Source organism: Balaenoptera borealis (genome assembly GCF_965194805.1).
Source record: "Balaenoptera borealis genome assembly, chromosome: 19".
NCBI classification, from domain to species: domain Eukaryota; kingdom Metazoa; phylum Chordata; class Mammalia; order Artiodactyla; family Balaenopteridae; genus Balaenoptera; species Balaenoptera borealis.
In genome coordinates this window covers 7,655,355-7,667,405 of record NC_138878.1, presented here as the reverse complement: position 1 = coordinate 7,667,405, position 12,051 = coordinate 7,655,355, and the positions used below count along the sequence as shown (strand labels likewise).

Genomic DNA, 12,051 nt, shown 5'->3' with positions numbered 1-12,051 from the left:
ATGACATCTTTAATTTTATGTTTGAATTAAATAGCTGTGCTCCAGGTACCCACATTTGACACTGGACGTCGGGAAACCATGCTTGCGTTTTATTTCTGGATGATCACTGGCAACATGGGAGGCCACGTTATACAAAGTAGAAACAAGATTTCGGAGTCCTTTTACTGTGTTTTTTGTTTATATCCCAGTTCATAACAGAGTAAAGCCTTCCTTACATTGGTTTGAATTCATGTCAGCATAGGTACAGTCAGGATAAAACATATCCACTCAGCTAATTGTAAGACTAGGAAAAAAAAAAAGTGATGGGTACTTAGAACCCGGGAAGTGCTGTTTTTACAAGTTCCATCAGGGAACTCCCACGGGTGACAGGAAAGCTACCAACAGGCCTCTCCCCTATGTATATGTGTCCGACCTGCCCTGCCCCAAGGCAGCTCTGTTAAGGCTCGGTTGCATCCGGATGGGTCTTAGCCAATGTCAGGAACATCTGTAATGGGTAGAGCATACACATCAGCAGGCTAAGGTCCACCACTATCTCCTGAAATTAGTGTTTCAACACACAAGATGAAAGAGCATGTATTAAAGGCCTGCCTTTCAGTTTTGGTGCCAACCATGAGTAGTTGTGTTACCTCCTTTTGACAATTCACGCTAAGAGACAGCCTCTAAGGTGAATTCCAAAGCCACTCTTTGCCTTAGGGTCAAGCAACACCATCTCTTGTTTCCATGGTGACGATGCTGACATCACACCTGACCCAGGGATGCTACCATGGAGAAACTGACATCAAATAGCAGTGTGGGCTTGTTGTCTCTCTTGATCGTCATGTTAGAAGACTTTGCTTAGAAGGCACAACCTTGATAAATCATGCACTTGGGTAGATTTGCGTATGTTAAGCTGGAACATGCACTAATGGAAAACGTTAGGATCGAGGCATGCTACGAAAATGGAGAATTTGATCTTTTTGTGATACCACTTAGGATGACTGTTTTGTAAGATGCCCAAGAACCAGAAAATAATCTAGACTGTGTTTCTGAGAATAAATAAAATAATCAAATGCCTCCCCAAATGGCTTGTGATTTAACTCTCACACTCTAGCCTAGAAAATTGCCAGAAATAAGCCACAAAGTTGTACATAGTGGAAATCAGCAAGAGAGCAGAAAGCTAGTGATTCCCCATTTTTGGCTTCCAGGACTGAAATCTCTTAACCAAAGTGACTTTCTGAAAATAAACAAGTAACTCTCCCAAGAGTATCAAGTATTGAACTTTTCATAGATCAGCTTATAATATCTAATACCACAGAGTAACTTGGAGGAATTGTCCTCTTCTCCAAATTCCCCATCTAGCCAAATGCCTTTCTCTTCCTCACCCTCACCTGTCAATCATGTTCACAGCTGAAATTTGATTTCTCTCCCGCCAGTAACCTTATATGAAATATTATGGGGGGGTCAAGACCCGTGTGAACCTTGCCTTAAAAGTTCATTAACTCTTTGCTCAAAATGGATGGTTTCGGTGTAACAAAACCTGCCCGGTGGGTCTAGATCATTATATTTAATAGATGGCTTTCAAACTGCAATTATAAGGACAGGGATAAAAGAAAGAAAAGAATAAAGTATTGGTATGGCATGCATACACAAGGACACACAAATTAATCCCAAAGGTATACACTTAGTTAAAATCTATATATGAGAGCTATTAAAGAAAATGTTAATTTTGTTTAAGGCTAGGAAAGAAATCATGTTAAATATTCACAGTCTAGTTATTCAAAGCCTGTCCTTATAATAGCGGGTAAAAGTAAGTAATCAGATACCATATCTGAAGAGCGGGAAAAAATACGGGTCTGTTTCCTGACACCCTCAATTCACTGGGCTCTTAAAGTGTCTCCTTCTCAAACGGTAGCAATTTGACAGTGGGACTTAAACCCAAAGCTGTATTTCATGCAAATTTCTCAGCAAGCAAATTTAATAAAAAAAAAAAAAAAGTCAAACTTCATTCCATTAGCCAATAAGACATAACAGGAATACATAAAACGATAACACTAAGTAATTACTGGTGTAAGAGTGTTGGTCTAGCTCTCTAAACGAAGAGGATTCATAATTAAATTCACCCCGGGATCCTTGTAATTGAAAACCCATTTAAGTAGCTTAATTTCATTTTTTTTCATAGGTGAAAATCACATTTCTGCCTCCCTCTGCCTACATTTGAAGTGAGGAGTGGCTCCAAGCTCACTTTTGGACACAGGAGGGGGACATAATGTGCTCTGAGATCACACTAAATCCTCCAAATGTGAGTATGGAGTGAGTTATAAGAGACTGGAAATTTGGAATGTTTATGAGGCCCAGGTGGAGCCAGCCGATGGCCACCGGATGCTAATTGCACAGATTCACCCAAATTGTCTGACATTCAAGTAGAAAGATGAGTCAACAGGCTCATGCTAGTTAAGGCGAAAGATCTGAGATCTACTCGGACTGGATTAGTACTCTGGACACCACACCTACGTCATGAAATCAATAGAAAAATGCATGCATGCTGGTCTCACACACAAAGCATCCTTCACTTCAGCATCTGGTATCACCATTTATGTACATGTGAAACCCAAATACTCAAACTACTAAAGCAGGAGACTTTCACACCTTGAAAATGATCAGCATTCCTCACTTGCTTTGCTTGCTTGCTGTCTCCCTCATGGAAAATGCACTAAAACAAGCACATGCAAATCAGAAATCAAGATGTACCTCTTTGACTTCAGGCAACAGGATTTTTCACATCACTGATGTAGAGGATTCCCTTGGGTACCTGATTTAGTAAATATATTAAAATAAACAAAGGGTCATTAATAACCACGGAGAGGGCTTTAGAAGGACAGTATGTTCAAGGCAGCCTAACTACCTATGAAAAGGGCAGAAGGAGACCAAAAGAAGAGGGATTTAGGTCCATTTGCTTTGGCATCCTGGTCTCAGCCCTGCCAGAGGAAGGGTTCACATGGAAGAGAATGGCATGGAATACTTCATCAACAACCTCCCTCCACTCTTGCTCTGGTCCTGGGGGGCTGAGACAGTGATGCCCACTGGCCTGGCAGCCTGGATCAGCTTTGAAGCTGCCCTCGGTTCAGAGAACCAAGTGATCCTGGGTTCACAGTGGAGGAGGATATGAATGGTCTCTGATGGGTGTCTCTCAAGTGTTCAAAGACTGCCCATCCCCAGGGAACCAAAATCAAACCCTGGCTCTTTACTAGGGCCTGTTTCTCTTCCATCTTCCCCCCTCCTCCTCCATTGCCCTGGTCTATTCTGCTGGTACTGCTCACCTTAATTGCAGATGTTCTCTTAACAAATAGAACCATTTAGAGACCACCCTTTTATTTATTAACTTTCTCTCTGTTTAAATTAGTAGCAGAGAATGCTTAGAACAGTAATATGAAAATGAGATTGCTTTAAAAAAAAAAAAAGTCTTTTTGCTTCACAGTGAATAACAAAGCACAGTAATTCAAAGTAGTTAGCTTTCTATGGTTCAAAAACCCCTTATTGCTATTAGCTATACTAATGTAAGTGGCAAAATAATTATCATTTACTGTACGGAGTCCAATATTTTCCAGACAGCAGTTTAATAACAAAGCAGACCTGTCATTTCTCCCTATAGTTAGCCATACTCTACAAGTTCAGAATGTCAAAATATATTTAAAATCTAATTTAAAAAATTCAACATGGTTACAGTAAATCTGTGTACAATGACTGTGATAAACCAGTAAGTCAATCTAATTTTTTTTTCCAACGTGGAGATTCAGTTATTCTTCTTTCATCTGCCCCACTTTTATCTGAATTACAATTGGTGTGAAAAAATACCCACAACGCATACACCTGCTGAAATCTGTAGGCTGCTGTAACTGACAGAATCTTTTACTTAAATTTTCATTTAGCGTAACTCTGTAATTTTCCCAATGCTCTTTATCTAAATAGTCTGACTATGCATTAAAATACTCATATAAACAAATTTGTATTCATGTCTGTCAGAGCTGCCCCAAATACATCATGGGCTTTCATCCACATTTCACGTTAGAAATGCTTTTAAAACGTTACGGCACAAAATACTCTTTTTCATGTCAGAGTATACACTAATCTTTTGCCAAATAAATTATTTCTATGCCAAAAAAAAAAAGAAACAAGAAACATACTGAAGTTATAAAACCTGGAAGTGTTATCTGTGATATCAATTGTTCTCCATTTCAAGTTCAAATGGCTAATCTCAAACAAACAAACAAACAAAGCAAAACAAGAAAACTTCCCATATAAGGTTACTTAAAAAAAAAATCTTTAGGAACAACAGATTCTTTTAGAAATGCTAGTGAGTAGAGTTTAAAAGCTTAAGAGATTGTGGAGGGAATATTTTTGTAATTCCTTTGGGGCAGTGCAAACGTATGTTAAGCTTCTGCAAGGAATATTTACATGAGATCATAGACTTGTGAGGCATTTTTCAATTTTAGAACAATATTGCAAAGCAATAATTGAACGGAGACTTTGCAAAATGCCCCTTTGCCTTCCTGACCAGCTCATTGAGAGCCTCTGTTATTTTTGGAGAAAAAGAATCGGACCTCATTAAATGCATATTTGGAATCTTGCCTGAAATCTCATAAAGTAGATGTCCTTTTTAGATCATTGGTGTCCTTTTCCTCAAGATGACCTCTATTCTCTGGCCACCTGGGGAACCCATCCTGTTATCAAGGCATTTACTTTCAAAAGCTGGGGAGAGAGAGATTCTGTTTGCACACCTGAATAGGGTCCAAAAGCCATTGCCATTTTCTCTTCTCATCACCTTCACCCAGGCTAGTCACTGGGGAAGAGTGGTGGAGGGCAGAGGGGGGGTCACAGGGGAGTAGGAGAGGAGATTTTCCATCCTGACCACAGTGGTGTAGTCGAAGCCAGACGTCTGCCAGCATAGAGCCTTGAACAGTGGGATCTATTTACCTAACCATTAAATAGTACTTTTTAAATAGCATAGGAATGTGCAGTGATATTCCAAGGAAGATTTTAAAGGTCTCACTACCGGTACAGTGCAGGGAATTAACACGGACAGTGCACCCTGAGAACATACAGATGGTCAGCACGCAACTCTGCGATGCTCTGAGTCACGCCAAGTCCAGTGAAGGTTTTATGGGAAGATCATCATTCTAAGACAGACCATTCAGGCTAGGTTTGGCTCTCGCCTACCAACACATAGAGCAGACCAAAGAACTCTGTCGTGTGATCATGTCTGTGTCCTAATGTGGAAACTGCAGATTTATCTTTTAATAGCTTTCCCCCTACAATGTGTTAGAGTTCCATAAATAGATTAGATAGATAGATAAATGGCAGATGAAAGAATATGTTGGATTCATTGCCTGAAAACAGACTCAACTATCATCTTTTAACAGATTTCATCTGAGAATGATGACTGCCGGTTTCCCCCATTCTAAGAAAAAAGATTTCAGTAGAATCTGACAGTGTAAAAGTGCGTCAGATGCTGAGATCATTGCTTTCGTTTCAACATATTTATCTGTACATTTATGAATCCTTCCTTAAGCGAAGAAAAAGGAAAAAAAGGTGGGGGGGATTTATTTAAGAAGGTGCAACGATGCTTAATTACTTCACACTCAAGGATCCAAAAAACCGAAGGTCCATATAAGAAAAAAATACCCACATGGAAGGTCTCCTTTCTGAAATTAGTTGTTTTAAAGTTTCTCCTCTTTAGACAGTTTCTGAGTGCCTGAGAGTTGACAGCAACTGTGTTAAATCCGGGAATGCAAGCAAGCCCCTCTTGCTGGAGCTGTGGGTGAAATCCTAATAAAGTTTTCTTGAGTGGCTTTCCTCTACAATAAACATCAAACGCTATCAAGGAAAACCCCAACCGTATGGAGATTTCTAGAAAGATTTTAAAACAGTCTATCTAGATTTCCTTCTTTTTCTTTTGCCTCTTCACTGTCTCTAACCAGAGCAGGAAAAAAAAAAAAAAAAAAAAAAAAATCTAGATCTGGAAATGGGCCGGAAAATTAATAGAGTAAAAATCAAATGATCTGGAGCTGATGCTCTTATTTGCAGAAGGTTCCTGGGGCAGCTGGAAGGTGGGATGGGGGAGTGTCCCAAGGTGAAAGGCGGAGCCTGTTAGGGCTGAACTCCACTCCCTCCCCTTCCATGCGCCCACCCCAGAGCGCAGCAGAGCAGGTATTTTCAATGTCCCCAAAGGCTCCACTGTGGCCAGGGCAGTCCTCCTGGAAAACTTAAACCAAATCCCAATACAAATCCAAGTACCCAGCCGGGTCACGGGCGCCGGGTGGGCGCGGGGCCCTGGGGTGCGCTGGGAGTGGCCGCCGGTGGTGCCCCAGCACGGGCGCGGGCATCTCGGAGGGGAGCTGCTTTGCCAGCGTCCTGAGCCTGGCGCAGCCCAGGGCCTGGGGCACGCGGGGACTTCTCATGGCCTCAGGCAGCTGCCGGACCCAACCCCGCGGGCCCTGCCTCCTGTCCTTCTGCGCTTGATGCAGTGGCCGGGGGACCCTGAGGCTGGGGAGCGCACCTGGCCAGGGCCGTGATGCCCAGAGTGAATGGGCCCCGCAGAACAAACGTAGACAGGGAGGGGGTCGGGCGGGGTGGAGGGCGCAGGGGATGCGTGGGGAGAGGGGATGCACGGAAACTGGGAGACGGGACCTCAGCATCCTCCCTGCCTTCATCTTCTTCATTCCAGGCTTCAAAGCCCTTGGCGTGGGAAGCTCCAGCCGGCCCCAGACATGCCAGAGCCACTTCCCAGCTCTTCTCCACATCCCCGCCTTTGTCTGCACTGGACCTGCCCCAGAAGTGACTTAATGCGTCCAAAGGCTCAGCTTAGGTGACTGCCTTCTGGTACAAGGCAGTGATTTCTGAGTCTCTCTGATGGCCCTGGTGACTAGGCATGGGGGGTAGAGGTGCCAGAAATTATAGAGAGGACACTGGGATGGGACAGGGACCAGGTGGTAAGGGGCCAAAGCCCTGGAGCTAAGGACATCGCTATTGCTTTTAGGATCATGGGGATTTCAGGGTCTGCCAGAGGCCTGTCAGTCATCCTGCAAACAGATCTGCCCTGGTGGGAAGCTAGGGCCCTAGGAATGACCTAGAGTTGACCCCTGGCGACTGGGGGTCATAAGCCAAGGTCCGTCTCTTGTTAGTAATACTCCCCCCAGCCCTTGCACACCAGCCGCTACCTGCCCTCTGTTCCTCTGGGCCTAGTTTGGGATTGCCTATTTTTCTGGGATCCTCAGGCCTGCTTTCCTTCTGGAAAATCCCCCAAAGGAGACCAGAAACCCACTTCTACAGGCTTCCAGAAGTGGATGAAGTCATGCAGAACCAGGACAAATTTTGGTTGCAAAAGGGAACTCGGCACTGCTGACCGGAGTTTTCAGCCCAGGATTCCCTTCACAACCATCCTTTTTGGGGATTCTCTCAGGATAGCGGTTACCACGCCTCCTCTCCCAGCTCTATAAGGTTTCATGGCCTCTCTTATTTCCTAACCGAAAGAACCAACCACAAGGAAAAACCATTCTTTGGCATCTTAGCTTGGAAACACTCAAGGTTGGTGATCAGAATATTTAGAATAAATTCAGAATCCAAATCCCCAGCGTGTAACTCACACCCAGGCCTGGGCTGGGTGGAGGCCAAGGGGGCGTGGGGAGGTGAGCACAGAACTATTTCCTCTCCTCCTCCTCCTCTCCCAAACCTCCACAGACACCCCTCCCTCATGCTCCCCCTTTCTAATCGTAACTAAAGATCCAAGAATCTGTGGAGAAGGGAGGAATGTGATTTTGCAATCCGAAGTCCTAATTATAGGAAAGAATTGTTACTTGACAAAAAGAAAGGAAAAGAAAATGAATTGTGTTGAACAGGGAAGAGGTGCTTAGCAGATGACTATGATCTGGGTAGAGAACTGTGCATTCCAATCATAGCCTCTCTGTGGAAAATGCATTTTGTGAATTTCTTACAACTGTCCAACTCTGATGCACATTCACAGAAAGGTCTGATTTCTGTGTGCCGTTGATGTGTTCTTTCTATATCGGCCTTGTTATGTTGGGCAAACTTAGGGAAAACACACAAAGGGCTTTCAAATTTAAACAATAAAAACGGTCACGACGCCATCAAACCTACTGCGGTGACCATAGAAATATGGGCCTAACACATCCAATGTCTCAAATGTCCCCACTGTAAAATCACAGATTGAAATATTTATAAATGCCCCAAAATTAAGACATTTGCAATTTCCTCGGAGCTCTTAATTGGGGTTCGATCTCTAAAATTTTCAAAACAGAAACACACGTGAACATATAGGAAAGAAACGGACAGCTGAACCTGGTTTGCACCTGTGTGCAAATGTGTACACTGGGTGACTCTTGCCTTCGAACTCTCTGGCTTGCCTCATTTCTCACCTCCCACAGATGCTACAAGGAATGGAGAGCCTGGGGTTTTGCTACGCCTTCGTGCCAAGCAATTTGATTTGCTTTGTTTTTTGTTTTGTCCCTCTCTAAAGGGTAAAGATGTTCCCACATTGTTGCAGGACTGTACTTCTTTATGCCCCGGCAATCATGAGACAGCCTGGGAGACTGAAATTCTCTCACCCTGTCCCCTACCCCCGCTGGAGAAAAAAAATGCCAGACAGAGCTGGGTTTGTTCAAGAGCCGGGGTGGAGCCAGGCTTGGAGAGAATTTCCCTTTTCTGGGGCTGTGTGATGTCTAGATTTTGAAGATTTATATCAAAAGTGAGAAAAGCAGTGTTATCAGAAGGTGGGTGAAGGCTCCTGCTCTGTTTTTAAACAAATACGTAAACAAACAAACTCATCCTGATTCAGTGGGCTGGAGGGCTGGACCACCTCCCTTATGGCTACTGTCTGCCCAGCCTTGGACTTGGGACATCTTTTAAATTTAGGATGGGCCCAGAGTGAGAACAAACTATGTTTCTCTTATTTTACTCTGGACAACAAGGAAGGCACCGACCCCAAATTATTCATTCAGCCTCCTGAGTAATAATCAGAAGTGGTGAAAAGGATAGCCTCTCACGGTAGATATCTCTTCCCTAAAAATGAAGACGTTTCTTCAAGAAAAGGGACAAAATTTAAAAATAAATCAAACGAAAGTGAATCGCAGTGGCGAGCCTCGCAGACGAGCAGTGTAAAGCGGGTGAATCTGGCTTCCTAGCCTCTCTGATCGCATGTTTATATGAGAAGTAAGCCCCACAGCTTGGCTGTGTTTTACTGGCACGGAAATCAGACGGCTAAAGGTTGTCACTCATGGACCTCAGTCTTCCAACCTATCTCCGTTAGTCTTTAACTACCGACAGGCAAAAAATTGAGATACCTGTGTGGCCAGCAGACTTTTAAATACACTGATGGGCCTCGAAGAACAGGGGAGTACATTTGATCAAGCCAAGGGTGAATACGGAAGTAAGTTGGTCTGAATCAAAAACAAAGACAACAGCAAAAACCTTCCAACTACTGTACTCGGGAACCTCTGAATCTGTCAGAAGCCACTTCAGTCATTTCAGACAAGGACACGCTGGGAATGTGGCTACTGAGACAGCTGCGCCCCATGTTTGCAAGTGTGGTTACCATTTGCCCCCTGTACACTGTGTTTAACCTTAAAGCTGGTGGTTTGGCAAGGGGAGGTCCTATTTAAGAGCAGAAGTATCTCGAATCAACGTTACTAAATAAAAACTACCGGGGTAAAGGTATAAGGGGGAAAAGATCAGAGCCTTAGAATCCCGCATTCAGTAATAAATAGAGCATCTCCCATTGGAATGGCCTCTGTTGAAAGCCTAGATGGTTATGGCATGAAGGCAGATAAATATGATTACCTACACATCATTTCCTCACTGAGATCAGGAAGTAGAATCTCTGCCTATTTGATGTCAATCTATTAATGTGTCAGATACATTGTAAAAAATTATTACACGGTTTTGGAAAAAAAGAAAACATGGGAGGTGACTTTGTGGATGCCTGAGAGCAGAGAAGGGGGAGGAAAAAAAAAGCACACGGAGGGGGTGTACTTAACTAACATTGGTTTCACTTACGGCTCTGTCTGATGAATGACCACGTTTGACATCACTGATAAATACAATACTATCCAGGGCCCGAGAGAAAACCAGGGTGCTCGGTTCTGTTAAAGCTTCTGCCCGTGGCATCTGCTTGGGGGGGGGGGGGGCTCAATTATTTATTTATTTTTCTTCTTAGTAAAATTATCTGCCAGAGAAACAATGAAGCGTGAAAAAGTACTGTTTAGAGTGTGCATGTCTACATAGGCTTTAAAAATGCTAGCTGTTAACCTTCTGTGACACTTCCCTTCATATCAACGTATATATCTTGTAAATTTCAGTGGATTTCTTTTAAAACCAATATTACAGGTTGAAAACAATCGCATCTATTCAGTCTGGCGCATCGTAAAGTCAGAAACACCAGCGTGATTTTCTGTGGGTCTGTATGATCCTCAGACAGGAGGCACAGTTAATTAGCATGGAGCTTATACATTTAATAGCTTTCATCTCTAACACATTTATTTTTTTAAAAAGGAAACTAAACAGAAGTCAGGGGTAGGCTGTTTTCCATGACTGCAGATAGTAATAAAAATAATAAAAATACAGTTCTCACGTAAATTTCATTTTGTGAATACACGGGTAAGCACATGACGCTGGGGCTTCCAAAATGTGGTGTATCCCACCGATGGCTCCAACTTGTGAGTGGGCTCAGTTCTGTATTTGGAATGAAAGGAATTTTAACACTATTTAGACAAAGACTCAAATGCAGTGTAAAGGGAAAGCTAGATTTCCTTACATGATTAAAAAAAAAAAAGTAGAGACTTATTTGTAGTAAGGGCACTCAGGCAGGATTTCTTTGTTTAAAAAAAAAAAAGTATGTATTTGTGTTCACCACTCTCATTACATTTCCAAGTTTTTAGTAATGGTTATTTCTGAAAGTGCCTTTCATCAGGAGTTAGCCTTCTCTTAAAGGCAGCCACCAAAAAACCCCACTTTTTTGCCAGCACCTCTTTATTTGGCTTTTTCATGTTTGGGGCAAAAACCTGCCTATTATATTAAACTGCCTTGTAGGGGCCTATCAAAATGCTTAATTGTTGGACCACTGTATTTTTTTTCCCAAGTGGCATTCCTCATGAGGTAACTGCAATAACTCCATCCAGGTCACTGTTATTTTGAAAATGTTTGCCTAAAATTTTGTGTCGGATGCTGGGCTTCCTGTATAAGCGATATCTCCATTTCTGCTTCTACAGGGGGAGACTGCAAATCTCCTCGTTGGGATCAGACCAAAAAAACAAAACAAAACAAAACTAAACTCTGAAACAGAGAAGAACAGCTAACTTCAAGCACATGGAGGTAGGTTTACTATTAAGACTTCTGTTAAAGCAAAATAAAGTGTGGATTCAGGGGCCCTATCCACTGTCTCCATGTTCTGTGAAAAAGGGTAGGAAGGCTGATACACCGGCCAGAACTCATCAGCGCCAAGCACAACCTGTTTTCCTCAAAATCAGGCCTTCGTTCAGAGTTGCAATATTATTATTATTATTATTATTATTTTTTTTTTTTTTTGAAGAACAGAAAACAAAATAAAACAAAAGTCACCGTGTTTGGCTCTATTTTCAAAACAGTGTTGGCTTTGTCTAACATTCTATTAGCCATCTAGGGGAAGTTGCTGAAGAATGCAAACTGCATGAATTTGTAACATTAGTTGCATGAATTTGTGTCATTTTAAAATAGGTCAGTGCTGTTAGTGAAGGTAGCTCCAGACTTTCCAACGGATCTTTTAAGTGAGCCCGCACACGTAGCCTGTGTTGGGGTAAATACCGATAAATCAAAGCACAGCCTTTATTCCAACCAGACATTATTTTTTGCTTGTATTCCAGGAGCTAAGGTGCTCTGAAATCATTACCAGCTCATCTACGTGGAGAAGCCCTCAGCTAAATATTCACAGGGAAGTAGGATTTAATAACACAGTTTAAACCCAGATACGTACTTGGACTTCTGTGAGAGGTGGATTTTTCTTTTTCCTATTTAAGACAAATGACCTTC

The 12,051-nt window shown here is 42.6% G+C and overlaps 1 protein-coding gene across 12 annotated transcripts in view; it reads right to left on the bottom strand.

Annotated features, from left to right (window-relative positions):
- Positions 1-12,051, bottom strand: part of MAF (MAF bZIP transcription factor) — a 362,282-nt gene that overhangs the window by 346,034 nt on the left and 4,197 nt on the right. For 2 of the 12 annotated variants that reach the window (XM_082366378.1, XM_082366377.1), the window contains exon 2: positions 2,728-2,788. In XM_082366378.1, coding sequence (XP_082222504.1) covers positions 2,755-2,788 — 34 coding nt within the window. In that variant the 3' untranslated portion in view covers positions 2,728-2,754. Of the gene's footprint in view, positions 1-68; positions 485-2,727; positions 2,789-10,044; positions 10,214-10,497; positions 10,720-11,995; positions 12,048-12,051 lie in introns of those variants that run through there. The other 10 variants (XM_082366384.1, XM_082366386.1, XM_082366382.1 and 7 more) reach the window with 10 other exon arrangements.